General features: G+C 38.3%; 1 protein-coding gene across 1 annotated transcript in view; it reads left to right on the forward strand.

Moving 5' to 3' along the window:
- Window positions 1–3,635: 3,635 nt before the first annotated feature.
- Window positions 3,636–18,627, forward strand: part of LOC142452538 (thyrotropin-releasing hormone-degrading ectoenzyme-like) — a 187,329-nt gene continuing 172,337 nt past the window's right edge. Inside the window, exons 1-3 of the mRNA XM_075553813.1 lie at window positions 3,636–3,642; window positions 3,789–3,943; window positions 6,954–7,067. Of these exons, the coding sequence (XP_075409928.1) occupies window positions 3,636–3,642; window positions 3,789–3,943; window positions 6,954–7,067 (276 nt within the window). The remainder of the gene's footprint in view (window positions 3,643–3,788; window positions 3,944–6,953; window positions 7,068–18,627) is intronic.

The raw sequence follows: 18,627 nt of genomic DNA on the forward strand, positions 1-18,627 counted from the left end.
CTGACCTCCAGTGAGCTATTTATCTCTGTTATGGCTCCAAACGAGGTTATCAAGCTGCGACCACAACCGCATTGAGTTGACCCACATGAAATCGAACCTTTAAGTTGGTGCATATTGCTGTTAACTTCATGGACGGCCTGTCCTGATCTTACTTGCTTCTGGATATGGACTTCACAAGGTTCCCATTGGAATGAAGATTCTTCACATCAAAGGATATGATTATCTCTTCAGAGCACTAGGTTGATACAAGTGGGCAATATAAAAATTGGATACCCAAAATGGTGAGGGTAAAGACATGAAGTGTTTGGCTTATAAACTTTCATAGGTGGGGGAATATGTTCATAGGATCATGGTGTTCACATAAGTATAGAATATTTTTGTTTGGTTCAATTGTAGAATGTTATGTTGAAAAGGGGTGTCACATTTTTAAATTGTATGCCTTTAGTTTTATCCTGTTAGGTACAGACATGATTTTATTATTGTTTGCTTGAAAATTATATATGGTTAAAGAGTTGTGTACAAGTGCCAAATTGACCAGTGGTGGTCTGTGGCAGTTACATAATCTTGAAAAGGCATGTAGTCTAGCCTATCAGGCCCTAGCCAATGAGGCCTCTGTGTGGGCATGGCCTTCTCGTGAAGATTCTGGGAACTCCTGTATTCCTCCCTAGAGACAAGAGACACTCTCTGCTTAGTCTTCCTGCTGACAAGCCACATGGAGCTACACTGATGAAGCCAGAGTCCTGGAGCTGAAGGAGCCACGTGGAGACTCATACCAGTGCTGAGATTGGTATCGGCCACATGGTCTAATATCGGACTTATGGACTTGATCTGGCCTGGACTGGGATGTTTCCTTAATATACAATTGCTCTTTGATATAAGTTCTCTTTTGTACACATATGAGTGTCTCTGGATTTGCTTCTCTAGTTTACCTGGATTAACACACCCTCTGTATTTTATTCTGTTCATCAACCACTTCATCTGGAATCCAGTTGCACTTGCTAAAATTCTCTCCTCTGGTTGATATGTAACTTCATTACCCTGGCCTGACTTGTGTGCTTTTATATATGTGGATACCAATGAGTCACCAGCAACATGTTTTGATCACAATGATCCGATTTCTTTGCCACCATTTTTAACTGTTCCTCCCTGCCCCTCACGATACCTGCCTGTGCTATGAGTCTTTTTTTTTTAGCTTAATCTCCTGTGTGTATCTTCTTCTTTATCCCGGATCCCTCGACTATTTAGCCTCTGTATTTAGAATCTTCAATTGATGTCTTTTGAACCGATCTAAACTCTATTTTGGAACGTGAGATTTGCTCACTTAGTATTGAAAACCCACCTTCTCTGTGCTCTTGGAGAACTATAGTATGCATAGGTGCCTCCACTGTGTAACAGGCTGGATCCAAAAAGATAGGTCAGTAGTCCCTGAAAACAAATGACTGTAGATATACAACGCCTTTTGCCACATATTGGTGGCAGACAGAGTCATTACACTGTTTTTCTATTGTCTGTTTTGTTCTTATTTAAACCAGTTCTTAAATTAAAATCTTAAATCATCATTCTTGGTAGTCAGGTTATAATGGAGCTTACAGACTAAGACAGGATAAGAAGAAGACCTGACTGTCTGAATCCAAGATTTAGTCAGTCAAAAAGCTATGGGTCATAAAAGAGTACCGTGTGATAAAAAAATGGAACATGAGTACCATTAGCAGAATGCATTGTGGCCCCAGCAATGAACTGGGACATACCAACGATTCTGAAGGTGGCATAGAGCCAGGAGGTGTTTTGTTCTCTTGTACATGGAATCACTCTGAATTGAATCTGAGTTGACTGCAATTAAAAACAAAAAACAATAATTTTAAGTGTTTTTTAAATTATCACTGTTGCTAGGGAGAGTACTGGCTAGAATATAGTGGTAGGATAATTCATTTCAATTGTTGTATAATGCTCTTGTACATGGTGATTTCATAGTTTCTTTGTCCATTATCCTGGGCAGAGGCATTTAGTTTCTCATATTCCTGCTCCCAGTGAGTACTAGAGTGGGCATTCTTGTAAAGTTTTCCGTGGCATTTTAGAGAGTTACAAGAAATGTATCAAGAGATGAAACTTCGGAGCCAGAGACCGAGAAAACGATAGGATTGTGATTAAAAGTAGAGGTGCTGGAGGCAAGCTGCCTGAGTTCAAACCCCTATCCTGTCACTCTTCAGCATTCCCAGAAAGCCGTAGGCACAGCTTCTTTCAGCCCATTTTCATGAATGTATACCCTACCTCAACTCATGCCATCCAACCATCAGCTTGGCTTAGGTTCCCTTGGCTCAGGTACAGCCTGTCATAGCCAATGCCCAGCTACTACTGCCTGCTTCTGTCGCCAGAACCCCACAGGCCTGTGGCTTCGCAGCAATCACCATTTTGTGTGTCTGTACCATTTCTGATCCATGGAGAGATTTATTTTTGAGTCCGGAGGTGTTTTTGGTTTTCTCTTTTAATCTTTTATTTATACCTCTAGATGTCTGGAGCAGAGGAAGCACATCAAAGCATAGGTTATTGTGCCATCTTCACCCAAAAGTTGATCACACTTCTGTGATTTAAAATTAAACGCAGATCTTAGAATCATCTAATCAAAGACTTTTGAAGCTGGAGAGAGTTAGAGGGATGATTAAGGCAAATAAGCCAATTGCAATAGGTAAGGGGTCTGCAGTCTTAAGAAGTTACGTGATTTACTGCTACCATGTACCGGTTCATTTTAGGGCAGGACAACAGCTAAAGTGTTGGGCTGCCTCAGGTGTCCTTTGCCGCTCTGTCCACTGCCATATGACCCTCTACAGGCTATCCTTAAGTGCCATGTTTCCTTCAAACAGAACCTGGAAAGAGATATCAATGTAAGCAATCAGAAAATGACAAGTCTCATTTTAAGACTGATAGATAATACTTGTTTATCCTTGAGAAATATGGAAGTGAAAGTCAGAGCATAGTATGCCCAGTACTGAATTGAAAATACCGTATATACTAGAATATAAGCCGACCCGAATATAAGCCGAAGTACCTAATTATTACCTGGGAAACCAGAAAAACTGATTGACTCGAGTGTAAGCCTAGGGTGGGAAATGCAGGATGTGAATTAACACAGAGACCCGAGGGGAGAGACAGAGCGCAGCCACAGACACATCCTTACCAGTTCAACTGTCTACATAAGTGAATCACTACGGGTGCTTCTGCGAATTGGAGCCATCCACGTCATAGGACGCCTCTGATTGGTTAGATGTGAGTAAACAAACATTCAAAGCCCTGCAGTGTCAGCGGGGCTTCAAATGAACAGTGGAGGAACGACAATCGCCCATGAGATGTTACACCTCGCTGGGGTACCACTGACCCATGCATAAGCCGAACCTCAGTTTTTCAGCACATTTTTTTGTGCTTATACACGAGCATATACGGTATTTTCTTTAGAAGACCCAGTGCATTTGACTTTGTGGATGTCTATTGCCTTGGGTTTCTCTACGTTCCTGCAACTTACGAGATCAGTAATAGTGCCAATACTTCCAGCCACCCATATCATTGGGTTTAAAAAGCAACTGTGATGAATGGATCTGACCATCATTTACAGGGATAGCCTCTATTTCTGCTGTCATACAGACATGACAGGTAGGTTAATTTAGGAAATAAAAAAAGAGTGACCAAAATAGAGCAATACTCCCTTCTAATTAGGATTTCTGAATTTATTTTAGGATACAGGTTTAGAAACTGGTATTTTTATTAAAGTCTTTGGAACTGTTTTATTCTGTTTCTAGATCTTTTAGCTGTGCCTAAGCATCCGTATGCTGCTATGGAGAACTGGGGACTAAGTATTTTTGTGGAACAAAGAATACTACTGGATCCCAGTATGTCATCTATTTCTTATTTGCTGGATGTCACCATGGTCATTGTTCATGAGATATGTCACCAGGTATGAGAAAAAAAAAGATCAGGTGTAAGTATAATGTGCAAACGATTGAGAATGTAGAATGATTTCAGATACATAGATTAGGAGCTAAAGTATCATCCTTCTAATTAAGTTTTAATTATCCACTGAGGACTGCTTAATTCTTCCTAGAAGATAAGTCATTTTCCCCTGGATGGCAGCACAAACAAAACAAACACACAGTATATTGAAAAAGCAACTCTTATTCCGTTGACTTGAGTCATGAGGCGGCTCTGCCACTCGGCATCCTGTGTAGAGTCCTTCTCGGGCCACTGTTCCTTGTCAGCTCTGCTTTATCCTCTGTGATTATTGGGGTGTGTATATGGTAAATGCAGTGATAGCAATGATTTATTGCATTGCTGCAAGATGCAGCTGAATTTTGTGTACGTGTCAAAATGTGCTTTTGCTGAAATCAATTTGCTATTCCCTTTTCCCCATTACACAGACACTTAGGAAGTCTTTCACTAACTCAGCCGTAGACTCTTTGTTCTCAAATGATTGATATTTTTTGCCTTGGCATGTTTAGAAATTCATATGCAAAATAGTCAACTTTGTAGTGAAGGTAAGATAAAATTAATTTCACTTTGATTTTATACACTTGCTTACAATGAGTGGAAAGAATCGTCGAGCTTTTGCAGGGCTTATGGAATCCTGAATTTATTGAAGGAAAAAAAAAACACACCGAAAAACATACGCTCATTCTAGTAAGAAGTAATAATTGCCCTGATTACCACAACTGTGTACAGGCTTTAGCTGAAAACATTAGGCATTTTATCATGCTGCAGTATGATTCTAATTTATCATAATCCACCAAAAATATAATCTATCAAAACTTAAAGAGTGGGGTGCAAAAAGGTTTCAGTGAGAAGTGAAATGCTAAGTACCAATAAATGAACTGGCAAACGATTCTGGAGCTCGGGATCCTTTCCTTAGATATTTGCCTTTTGCAGTGAAGTTGTGATGGAGAGATGCTGGTACCGGCATCCTGGTCACGTTGGGGATGTGCGCCTCTTTATCTGAGGTGCCATTGCTCAGATATCCAGGGCTTCTCTTTCATGGGGGAGAATCTAGTTTTCACCTAAGCATAAAATTCTTTGCAGGAAAAAGCACTTTTTCCTTGAATGTTCCTATGAATGACAAATTAGAAGCATTAACAAAGCACAAACTCCCTACCGTCAAGTCTACTCTAACTCGCTGAGCAGAACTGCCCCTGCTTCCAAGTCTCTACATCTTTACAGGGGTCGAGAGCCCCATCTTTCTCACCTGGAGTGTGCCAACTGCTGACCTTGGAGTTAACCACCCAGCGTGTAACTCACTTTGCCCCTGGAGCTCCTGGTTAGAAGCATAGTTCTGTAGCGGTAAGGCCGCACTGCTAATGCTTCAGTGGCTCATTAAACTGGATTCCCTTTATTCGATAGTCTACATAACTTCCTTGTGATCATTTAGTGGTGCTGTGCTATTTACTGTGAAAGAACAAACCAGAAAATAGGAGACACCTCCAAAAATGTTCAACTATTACTGCCACTTATATTTTATGCCATTCTGCCATTCTTCATTCCCGCTAAATACTCATGTTCCTGTGATTCTTACAATAGACGTATTTTAAAGGTAAAACGTGCATTTTTAAAAGTAAACATTATTTTTAAAAACTTTATATTTTGTGATCAAGAACTTTAGGGTACTCTCTTACTTTATTTTCTTAGAGATCTTCTTGGGTAAATGATACTTACTTTTGTATAGTGGAATGTTCAGTCATCGCAGTCTTTATTGTGACTCTTAATGACTGTTTATAACCCGCCTCTTCCTTGCTCCTGTGGAATGCTCCTGGCTCGCCTGGCCTACGGCATTGTTGCCCCGTTGGCTTTTTTGTTTCCTAAACAGTTCTTTTCTACCACAGTGATGGCACCAACCATTACATCTGCCTGGAATCTTCTTCCCCATGGCTTTCTCATGGCTGGTTCCTTCTGTCATTAAAGTCTGAGCTCACATGTCACCTAGTTAGAGGGATCTTTTTTTTGGTTTTATTTTCCAATCTAAAGGGACCTTCTCCCCTGATCATATTTTATCGTGCTTTATCACAATCTGAAACGATAGGGTTCATGTGCTTCTTTATTTTTGCCTTTCTCATTTCACACCATCCCCAATAAAATGTCAGCTGTCTGAATTTTCACTGCTGGATTGCAAAATCTTTAGGATAATTCATGGAATATATACATATATATATATTTTCCAGCAATAAAAAGCACATACATATATATGTATACTTTTGAAAAATGAAATATATTTATTTACCCTTTTGTTGAACTATTAAAGGGACTCAGAATAATGCATCATAATTTGATCAGAGGCCAGAGAAATTGCAGTATTTTTCTTGAAGGGACATGGAGGAATGTTATGCCTCAGTTGCTCATTATAATAATATCATGTAGAATTGGGTGTGGAGCACCTTAATATTCCTTCATTCCGGCACACAGCTGGTGTCTCCTGTGAATATTTCTTGCCACTGGAAGGTGATGCTTTGGTACCTTCTGTGATGAGTTGTTCACTATCTCTGGAGACAGTAGTTTCTATCTTCAGGCGTCTTTCAGCAGACATCTACTAACCAGAACTTTCATCCATTGGTTCTGGTTCACCCTTTGTGGGACCACCAGAAACAATCCTTCTTCTCATCCACATAAGAGACCTTCAGCTATTCGAGGACAACTGTCATTGACTTTTTTTTTTCTCATTTGTACTTTTTTCTTCAGATTAACTATTCTTTTTGTGTTTCTTGATAATTTTTCTCATCCTTCTTTGAAATATATGTGTATTTGACAAGTATAACCAAGCAGTTGAATAAATCAATACAGTCTTGCCACACATATTTTAAGATCATAAAATCAATGGGGGAATGACTCCAGTTATGATGATTACAGTTTGATATATTTAATTTTAGATGAAATAATTCTGGACCATATTGTAAGTATATCTGTATCAATTCATTTTGTCACGACAGTGGTTTGGTGACCTTGTGACGCCTGTTTGGTGGGAAGACGTGTGGCTGAAGGAAGGCTTTGCTCACTACTTTGAATTTGTTGGCACAGACTATCTGTACCCCGGCTGGAACATGGTAAGTGCACTCTTCCAGAGTCAGATGGAAGCCCAGTGCCAGGCTGAGCTGGTGTTGCTTCAGGCTATTGGTACGGTCCAACATGCTTGAAAATACAAGCGATGCATGAAAAATGTACATATCTAGTAATAAAGGAACCAGTTATAGAAATGATAGTGATATAAAAAGTTACCTTGTATTAGCAATGAAATAGCAATTTGTTTATTATACATTGATGTTGAAATAGTACATCTTATCCAAGTGGAAATATTTAACATTGTGGTATTTGATAATACAGATAAAACATCCTTCACAACAGAGAAGGTAGAAGTAATTGATAAGTGATATTTTCAATGTATACTGTATTTCAGTATGTGGCTATGTGAGACCTTACTATTTCTTGCATGTGATGAAACAAACAAAACATAGCTGAAGTATTTGGTGCATTGTGCTCAGAGATTTATGTAACATAACAGTAAGCTTAAATCATGTAAGTATGCGTTCACTTTACTTATGAAGAACAGTGTAAATTTTGCTCAGACTCCAGCAAGGTACTTACACATTTGAACCTGAAGTCGAGTTGGTTGTTTTTTATGTAGTGATGTTCAAGCACATTTGTAAGAAAAATGGGGAGATAATGTGGTTTGTATATTCCTTATTTTGTAAGTTTTCCCATCTTATATAAGCTTCCATTAATATTATTAATATTAACATTAAGTGTGCTTATATCAAGTAAAAGGATTTTAAATTGCACCCTGGATATATGGAGGTTTGCCATTTAACATTTTAATTTATTGTAAGTAGTAATGTGTAAAAATTTCTAAGTACAGAAATTTAACCAACTTAAAAAGATAGAATTTTATCTGTGATACATCATAAGTGATATAGTTTTTTATACCTTTTTAGATATTATAAACTAAGATGAATAGGTGATTATCTAATTTCAAGTCATTATTCCAAGTGTGATGTTCAGATAATGTAAACCAAGGGGAAATCTGGAATATGAAAGTCATGTTGCAACTTCTTTACCATTAATTCAACTAACTCATGCTGATTAAATAATGTGACCTTACACATTCCTCAGAGGAAATGCTGCAATGGTAATTCCCTTTTGATATCTTTTAATTATGTTCCTTTAGTTTTGCCCATGTCTTCTAAAAGCAAGGTGTTTACTTTGAATAAATGTATGTTTACTTAGATTTGTATAGCTGGGTGTACACATAAAGAATTTTGTTAAAATCTTATAAGAATTATTTTATCATGATACTGGTGGTAATTAAAAATTCTTCATATATATGCAAAAATATCAATAATCACAAGAAATATTATTTTATGTATTCTTTAACAAAAATGAAATATTATAACTTAAATGTTTAAGGATATTGAAACATTAACAGAAGTACCTTTTGGTTTTTTGATGACTTTTAACCAACTTTGCTTATACTTTTCATTTAATTTTTATTGTGCTGTGGATTATTACTGATTTAAAATTTCATTATGTTTCAATATTAAAAGATGTCCTTATTACAAATGATATGTTAATCATACTGATAAAGGTTTTTCTTTTTTTTGTTGGTTTTGCTTCATTAAGAAATAAAACTTGTCCATTCATAATTATGAAAAAGATGAGTACCTCTTAGATTAAAAATAATGAACAGAATTACACATGACATCCTTGATAATCATTGAACAGTAAGATTAAGGTTAAATAACTGAATTTGTTTTTGAGAAATTTTTGAAAGAAAATATTTCTTCATCATTTCCCATTGTTATCAACATAGGTCACTGATAACATTCTTTTGTAAGGGGTATTTAAAAAATTATGTCTCAATAACATAAGTGAGACTTTGCCCTTCTTAGAATACAGGTCAAGCAATGAAAGAGCAGAAACCTGTGGTGATCAAGATATCAGCTATATGTCTTTGAAATCTACATTTTATCATTAAGAACTGGACACCATTACAGTGAGATGGAAAACTTCCTTATAAAACTAAGGACATTTATTCATGAGAAATAACAAGTCCTATGATGATAATTCTGCATTCCTATTATAAAAATTAAAATACGTTCCTTTTTGATGACACTTTTTTTCAGTAGCTTGCCTTATTTGGTTTATAGAGAGCTCCCAATGTATTAAACACACACAATCTGTAAGAAGGAGCCCTAAATAAATGGACTTTTTAGATACTATTATCTCCTTTTAGAGAAAGTCTTAAGTTAGCCATATAAAAAAGAGAGAGTACTAAGTGGGTTCACGGCTGTACCAGCAATATTTTACATAATGGCGTCAGCAAAAGAGAGAAAGAAATACGCAGAGGAATAGGAGAGACAGCTGCGTCAGCAGTAACTCATACTGTTGTGGGAGGCACAAAAGCTTCGCTAGAAATGCACGGCTTAGGCTTCACAAGTGCTGAGACTAAAATAGAAAAACCAAAAGTCAGGCCCATGTCAGGAATAAAAAAATTAGGAAGCTGACCTCTTTTACTTTTAATTTCAAAACAATACTTTAATTCTTTTTAGGCATGAAGGCTCATGCCTTGAAATTTGATTTAAATTTATTAAAGAGGTTTCTTTGGTCTATCTACCTTCTGTAGAGTATCGGTAAAGTAGCTTCAAATTATTTTGTATTCTTAATAAAGCTTCCATATTGATCGAGGCTAGTATATAGTTGCTTTGTCTGCTTAACTATTAGAGAAATCTGACGATGTGTGTGTGTTTTCAGAGCCCATTTATAACATAGAAATAATTAGTTTTTACAGTTGTAACACAACATGTGTGACTATTTGGTTCATAAACAAAGAAGTCAACTTTGGATATTTCATGAAATATGATTTAAGGTGGGCCAATGAATGGGAGACATTCTCTAAGTATTTGTACCTCACTGGCTCACGCTTATCATTTGAAAAATTGGACTCTGTTACTGATGTACTAAGCTCACTGTTTGTTTGCTTGTTTGTTGTGAAGATAAAAAGACTTATGAGCCTTTGAAATGTTTGAATTTCTAAACAAATGTGAGCAAGCAACCTGGACCTGGAAAATGAATGCTCCATTAGAACCGTGCATCGATTTTATAGAGAGAATTCGCTAACATTTCCAACCTTAGTAGACCACTCTGACACTCTATAGATTTATATCAATTATGTTTAGATTACAAAATAATTTCTATCAACTTTATATCAGGACTCAATCTCACCAAATCAATTCTTCTCTCTACTGGCAACAGAAACTACTGTACTCTATAGGAATATAAGCCTTAGATAATGTTTCATTCATCAAAGAGAATTGTCAAGATCATTAGAAGCAACTTCCTTAGCTCAGGGCTAAGGGTACATTTCAAGGGGCAAGTGGTCTTTTTGTTTGACATTATTTTATCAGAGTTGGCTGTTAGTGACAACTTTATTGGATGGATCAATTTATGGTTTGCTGTTGATAGCAGCTGTATTAAATCTTATTGTTTCCTCAAAGGATGAAAAAGAAAGACTAAAACAACATGTGATTGCTAGTCTTCAAGGGGTCTTTATCATTTGAAACTGAAAGAGGCTATGAAAAGATGCACAAATAAAGGCTGTGATGAACTCTTTGTTCATAGATCTGATGCTGATGCAGGTTACATCAGAGGCCTGTGCATATTAGATAGTCTTTCATTGTAATTAGGATAGTCCATGTTTTTCTATTGTCAGTGTGTCCTTGAGTCTCCTGAAGGTGGCATTGTAAAGGAATGCTTCTACAATGACAATCATTTTACTTGTGCCTATGTTCTTTTATTACATGAATTGGCATGGTACAGAGCCTTATCCAATAATAAGGTTTTCTGTTTTACACTCATTAAGGTCTGCAGACTGGCTATTCTTCCTCGATTTTGACAGAGACAAATTGGCAGAGTGACAAATAATGTCGAATCATGAAGTTCACTTCATGGTGCTTACTGCTTAGGACATTACAAAATATATATATATGTATTAAACCCTTGCTAATTGTCCTCAGTGATTTCTAATGTGGGCAAAAGTAAGAGAATAAAAATGAATGGTGCCAGTAGAGTCAGTTTCTTTGTAATGTGCACCAACAAAGGAAACTTTAATAAGCATGACAATAAATTTACACTCACCTTTTAAGTAATTTTATTTTCATTAAAAAAGAAGTAAAGAAAATTATTGGCAAACATAAATAGGCATAAACAAACTTATTGAGTTCATGTTTTTCTAGTTTAAATGTAGAGATATAATTCTTGTGAGCAATAATACGCACTCTGTTGAATATTTGGCAAGTGGGGAATAGAAAATTAGAAAGCTTGGTTAACATTTCATTTGTTCTGTTGTTTGGTCCTGAAATCTTATTGATGTAGGGAATACTTCCGTAATCTTCGCACAGTTTCTTAGTGTATATCCTGGCAATAGCTGGCACATGATTGCTGTTGCATGTAATTTATCATTCAATATCTACTTGTTCACCAGAGCTGTGGGATGAGAGACACGGTGTTTGTGAAATGTTTATTTTAGAAGTTTACATTACAAGTATAGAATACCAAGTACAGTTTTCTATATAGTTGTGCCTATCTATTGTGATCAGAACCCACATTATACTTTAATCCTAAAAAAAACCAGTCAATTCGAAAGTGATTCAATCCTTTGCTACTTTTGGGGATATTTTATTTTCAAATGACAAATACGTACATAGCACATACATAAATGTGAAAGCTTCAAAGTCTTCTCAGAGCTAGTGCCAGAGTCTGTAGTCATGTTGATTCTGTTCAGAAGCCTAAGAGTGGAATTTGCATAGAAAGAATTGAGGAAAGTTAGAGAACTTGCCTGGATCTCTTGAGGTCAGTCTCCCAAATGTGGGAATGAGTTTTCCCCTTACAACTTTTCTCCCCTCTCCCATTTGGAAGCAATTATTTAACCACTGAAAATAGGTATTTCATTTTAAAGAATAGGAAAAATAAGACAATAATTATTCTCCCCCTTTGAGAGGCATCAGGGATCCATAAGTCCCTATTCTGTAAGAAAAGTTTGCTTTTTCGGAGCGTTAGTGGACAGTTTTCGGCGTTGGTGGATAATGGACCTGTAACAAAAACAAAGGAAGTAAACCAGGGCGTACTAGCTGTGCTGAGAACAGCAGCTAATGCCATGAAAGGAAGCTATGTAGCGGAGGTGCTTTAGCCGGATTCACAGTAAACGCAGAGGGAATCCCAAGGTGCATGTGTCCAACACAGCGAGGGTTACACCAGGACTCAGAAAGTGTACAAATAAGAACAATTCAAAGGATTCTTAGTGTTTGGAAGCAGGACCAAGGGTCAGATTCTAACTAATGGTAATAATAGATATTAAGAATTTCATGAAAGAACTTACAGTTATCAAAGAAACAGTTTAAGCAGGTGCCTGTTATAATAAAGAGCATGGGGGGGGTGGTCATATTTGACCTCTGGTTTTCTTACTGCCCAGAGTCAGACATGCCTCCCAACATGGTCCATCCTCTTTCTCCCACTGTGTTAAGCTGAGTTGTCTAGAGAAGCAAATCCAGTGACTCGTATGTGAGATCCAGGCCCACATCTGGATGCGTCTTGAGGGGCAGTTGTGTGATTGAGGGGTAAATTAGAGAGACACAGGGCAAGGCATGCATGGGCTCACCTTTTCCATTGGAGATCAGACCCAGATGAGGCAGTACTGTACCTTCTCCAGCCTTACATAATTTCGGACAAAGAAGCCACAGTAAGCACATACATAATAGGAAGTCGTTATATTTAGAGACATACGTGTAACAAGAGGAGGACGAGCTAGGGGTATACATACACTAGAAAGGGGAGATCCTAAAGGCATACATGTGACAGGACGGCGCATACATAACAAGATGAGTAGATGCTAGAGTCAAGATGGCAGCCGAACCTTAGTTATCTCTGAGCTGGCTTGACCACAGGTATCTTTGAACTCTTCTCCAGGGGAACAATTTATGATCCTTACAAAAGGGAGCGGACCCTATTCTTAGCATGGGGCCGACATTAGGGTCTGATTGCTTTTGATGGCAGACAACCTTCAGGCAGATCGCTTTCAAGCAGTTGACTTTCAAGCATATATTATAATAACAAGCATGTGCATGCAAGCTCCTTAAGATTGACATTATTATGGGAGCGTCCTGGGGAATAACTTTTACTTATGAAACTGACAGGAATGTATCTCCAACCCATGAATGTGAAGGTGTCTCTCGAAGGGAGCCCCAGCCTCCCAGACTCCTTAATACATAATCATAGAAAATTTATTCGTGAATACTCTCTTCCCGGTTCTGTTTCCCACACATATATGTATAAGAAAGAGCTTATATCAACAAGTAATCTTATGTTGTCAAAAGAAGGCATGCCACCCAAGTCCAACTTCAGTCCATAACTGAGATTGTAGTTTATAAGTCCCTCATCATACTCACATAGGTTCATACTGGTGACACAGAATGGTGAAAATCACAGGCTGCTGGAAGCAGAGTTGTGTGGATCCAAGGTTGCTGAAAACATCCGGGTGAAAATAGTCCTCAGGGTAAAGCGGCCCATATGGGGCCACCTTTGGAGGTAGACGCAGCAGCCCAGGGAACTCCTAAAGAGGAGGAAGGCCAAGTGATGAGAGGGAGGCCATTTTCAGAGCCCCTTACTCATACAAAAGGCCACATCGCCAACGAGGTATCATAACTGACATTTGATAGGTCAGACTCCACCCCTAGTTCAGAGTGTAGAGTTGGCATAAAATAATCCAATCACCACAGGCCATCACTTGTCAATTTGACACCTTTACAGATGTTTTTAGCCATAAATAATTTCAAAACAGAGATAACATTGACTTTATTTGTACCTAATATGATACAACTAACAGAGGTACTACTGAAAATACACCAGCCCTACTTAAGCCCTTGTGGTAGTTACATAATCTGGTGCCAATTTTGGACCTGCCAGGACTAAGAGTGAAGGCGTACAGTCTAGTCTGGCAATCAGGTCGCAGCCAGTGAGGCCTCTGTGTGGGCATGGCCTTCTGAGAATTCTGGGAATTCTGATATTTTCCTCCTTAGAGACGGGAGACATTTTTCCTCCCTCTCCTCACTCCCTCGGAAATGCTCTACTGAAAAGGCTGACTCCCTGGGGGACATCCCTGAGGAGAAGTCACATGGACCTACTTGATGCAGCCCTGGGTGCTGGGGAAGCCCTGTGAAGACCCCTGCCAGCGCTGAGATGCTTGCAGTGCCACCGGATTCATACGACTTCCCACCTACTGGCTTATGATCTTCCTGTCCCTGCATTGGTTTCATCTGAAGAGCAATTTATATATTGGTATCACACATATGGGCTAATGCCAGACTTATGGACTTGATCTGGACTGGGCTATAATGTTTTCTCAATATTTAACTGCTCTTGTATGTAAACCTCATATGCATATGCATGTTTGTGAATTTGCTTCTCTAGTCTACCTGGACTAACACAGCCTTATATTCTATAGGTGAATTAAGCAAAACTATCCTCTGCCTAATGATTACAGCTTTCTGACACCCACACCTTAATTCCATAATCCTATTCATATGTTCCCCCACCTCTGACACTTTGTAAGCCAGCCACTTCATGCCTTTATCTCCCCTATTTTGGGAACTCTGCTTCTAAACTGCCTATTTCTCTGGTGCTCTAGTGCTCAGAGTAAACAAGCTTGATCTTTGATGTGAGGAATATTCCTTCCAGTGGAAACCTTATGAATTTTCAAACAGAAGGGAAGTCAAGTCGACATTGGTCATCCATCAGGTCAGCAGGCAAAGTGAACCAGCTCACAAGGTCAAATCACTTCTCTTCATCTGGTTGAGTTCTGGTCACTTCAGTACTAGCCATTCCTAGCTAGGTCAGTGGGTACACAGTAAGCTACGGAGCTCCCCACAGAACTCCCTCTGCTTCAGAACAATGGCCCTTCACAAAGTCTCTACAACTCTAGCTCCATAGCACTGTCATGCCATCAATATAGACTCTGCAAAAACTCTTCAAACTTCAGTTTTATCTGTTTCATCTGGCCTCTAAGTCTTGTACACCAAGTCTAAAGTATCAGTGTCCAAACTCAACATGTCTCTCTGTTGCTGCATTTCCTCCACTTCAATTCACCAAGTGGATCCAGGTGGTCACCTAGCAAGCATTTTTGGCTGCCCACAGATGCTTTGTGACCTTCAATCCTAGAGGGAGCTTTTCTTCCTGGTTCCCAGCTTAGGCACAAGCTGCTGGAGCACAATTCAAAAAGGCAAAGACACCTGTTTTTCTTGTCTCCCAGCAATTGTCTCTCTTTGTAATTCTTTCAAAATGCAAACGTGTTGCCACTCAAAGCACTGAGTGGGGCTTAGCTTTGCTAAACCTTCCATGCAAGCCATTCCTAATTCCCATTTCACAGATCCAACTGTACAAGAAGCCAGTGAGCTTAGAAAGTCTCTGTGATTATTAAATTCAACCTTCATTTCTGCCAAATATTATGTCAATAAGTAGGGAAAACAACATAATCCCAGTACAGTCACATCTTAAACATAATTCTTAAAGCAGTCAAATCCAATACTTTCTTAGTTAACTGTCTGATTCAGATACAATAAGACCATAGGCCTCAGGCAAGACCAAACCAGGCTTGGGCCTTCTGTCACTATAGAAAAGTCCTAGAAGAATATTTGCCCCCTGAACTCAAATTTAACATCCTCTGCACTTATTTTCACCATTACAGTAGAAATAACCAAGTCCAGCTTATAAGAATCAAAAATGTCACTTCCCATGTCCTTGATAGATAACAGCCAAGCAAAGCACGTGGCTATATCCGACTTTCTCCAGCTGTCCCAGGAAGAAAAATCCAATCCCATAAGGCAGAGGTCAGAGAATCTCCGCTGTGCATCTTATGATTTATGGTCCCATGACTGGACCATAATGAGTTAGGCTGGGTGTTCTAGAGAACAAACCCAGTGAAACTCATTTCTGTGTAAGAAAGAATTGTATCTCAAGTAATTGTATCCCGGCACAGTTGAACTCCAGTCCATGATGCCGGTCCATAAGTCCCTCTTCAGACTCACGTAACTTCAAGCTGCTGCTGCAGGCTGGTGCAGCAGAAAGATCACAGGCAGGTGGGTGCGGAGGGGCATGAGCCCATGGGTGCTGCAAACACGGCAGTGCCCGTCACCTCTCAGATTTGGGCGGTCAACGTAGAGCAGCCCTTGGGTCAGGCACAGAGCCCAGAGAAGAGGACGTGGAAGAGCAAGGCAGTTCCTGCAGCTCCTTATGCTCATGCGCGGGGGTGAGGACGTGGTAAAGAAAACTGACCAATCCTCTCACTTAGTGTTGTGTACACCCTATGTGCATAGTACCATACAATCATTTGGCAGGAGTTACAAAGAAATGAGTAGAAAAATCATATTTCGATATTTCACTTGTTATACTTGTGTATTAAAATAGCTATTAGTGTAACTAATATATAAACAAATTTTATGTATGCTTGCTTTCTTATTATAAGGTTAATTCTATATGTTTAAGTCAAATGTGATGCTGACTCACTAGTGGCCATGCAAAGGGCATCAATCAGAAGCAAGACTGTATCAGGATATACAGGTGTTAATTGTTGAAGTGTATTAATTGGGTTTGAAGCTTAGTGGCAAATAAAAGAAAAATTGATTTATGAGTGTAATAATACATCAGTGAAGAATAAGTAATTCATTCACACGGTAAGGTTTATTTACACCTTTATTTCCTTTACAAAAACTAGGACTTTGGGCTTCCGTTTGGTTTTTAGTGGCTTTTGAAGAGCTTGGAGGTTATCAAGGTGTGTCATTTAAGTCTTGGGACTGTAAGTCTTCTTTATTTATTGCTTCAAATGGCAGAATAGCTCTTTTAGGCAAGACATGTTAGACAGGAAAGAGAAAATAAACATTGGTTATTAGTATTCACACCTGTTTTCCTCCCTATAAATCCAGGTATGTGCTTTGGAGGTTTGTTTTAGTTTCATTTCCTCAAATTTTTATTTGAATTTTTCAAATTTAAAACAAACCTTCAAGTTAGTTCTACCTTACAAATCTGGCTAGGCCAGAGTATGTACACGGGTTCAGATGAGAACTCTCAACACAGGGAATCCAGCATTGATAACCCCTCAGGACCAATAACGAGAATAGTGATACCATGAGGGTAGGGGAAAGGTGGGGGGAGAAAGGGATAATTGAACACAATGATCGACATATAACCCCTCCTAGGGGGATGGACACCAGAAAAGTAGGTGAAGGGAGACAGCAGACAGTGTAAAATATGAAAATACAAATAATGTATACATTATTAAGGGTCCATAAGGGTTGGAGGGAGGATAAAAAAGGGCTGATACCAAGGGCTCGGGTAGAAAGAAAATGTTTTGGAAATGATGATGGCAACATGTATACAAATATGCTTGATACATTTGATATATGGATATAAGAGCTATAAGAGCCCCTAATAAAATGATTTATTAAAATTTTAAAAAGAATTTTATATATGTTCTTAGTCAATGATTTTTTAAAAACATGAATTCATTTTAGAAAATACTGTTTTGAGTTTTGAAACTAGAGATAAAAGATAAATAAGCATTCCTTTCAGAATAAGGAATTTTCACAGAGAACCGTTTTAAGGCATTTTGGGTGTCAAGGTCTTTCTGTGTGTCCTGAGGACTTTTAAAACCAAGTACTAAATGGGGAAAAATCATATATTTCCCAGTTAGAAGACCATTAATGAACGTGAAGCTGAATAGTAATGCAAGGATACCCCTTATATAATTTTATAATATTGTAGGGAAAGTTACTCTAGTTATTCCTTTTTCAAATAAGAGCAGTAGGTAAGCAAAATATGCCAACTTGCTAAATATATATATACACACATTTGATAAACTAAAATTTTGATAACACCAAAAAGAGATGCCAAAACTATGAAGTGTTCTGTCAGATATCCGTGCCTTTAAGCATATCTTTATTACAGTGGATTATGCTGTTCTCCTGGTCACCATCTCTGATAGCAGTGTACATCTCCCTATAATAATTGTTCAGCATCAGATATCATTTAGCATGTTTCCATGTTAGTTAAAAATAATTTGTCTTACAAAACCTATAATGACACACAACCAACAATGAACACTGGGGATTAAAAAGATACCTAAAAAATAATGAATTTGTAATTATCACTCATATTTAGCCAGGCAGCTATGCGATCTAAAAACCCTTACAACACAACGCCATGTCTAAACTAGTGAAACTGGGCTTGTTTTGCTTTTAATTTTCATAAGATTACTTTACCACTGCGCAGATGACACCAGAGAAAGGTCATCAGTCAAAATAAAGAAGAGCTCTACGTTAATATGTTATGCAGGGCTTTCTATAGAAACCAAACCAGGGCGCTTATGATTACAGATGATAGGTCGATACAGAGATAGTAATTTATAGAGTGAAACAAATTAGCAGCAAAGTAGTCTGCACAGCAACACAGAGATCTCAGGCCAACTCACTTTCATGGGACATTTAATATAAAAGATACTCCAATTTACATGGTCACTAGCCCAAGGCCAACGAAGCAGACAGTAGGATGAGGAAGTAGTGAGGTGGA

The sequence above is a fragment of the Tenrec ecaudatus genome, chromosome 7 (assembly GCF_050624435.1).
Source record: "Tenrec ecaudatus isolate mTenEca1 chromosome 7, mTenEca1.hap1, whole genome shotgun sequence".
Taxonomy (NCBI): domain Eukaryota; kingdom Metazoa; phylum Chordata; class Mammalia; order Afrosoricida; family Tenrecidae; genus Tenrec; species Tenrec ecaudatus.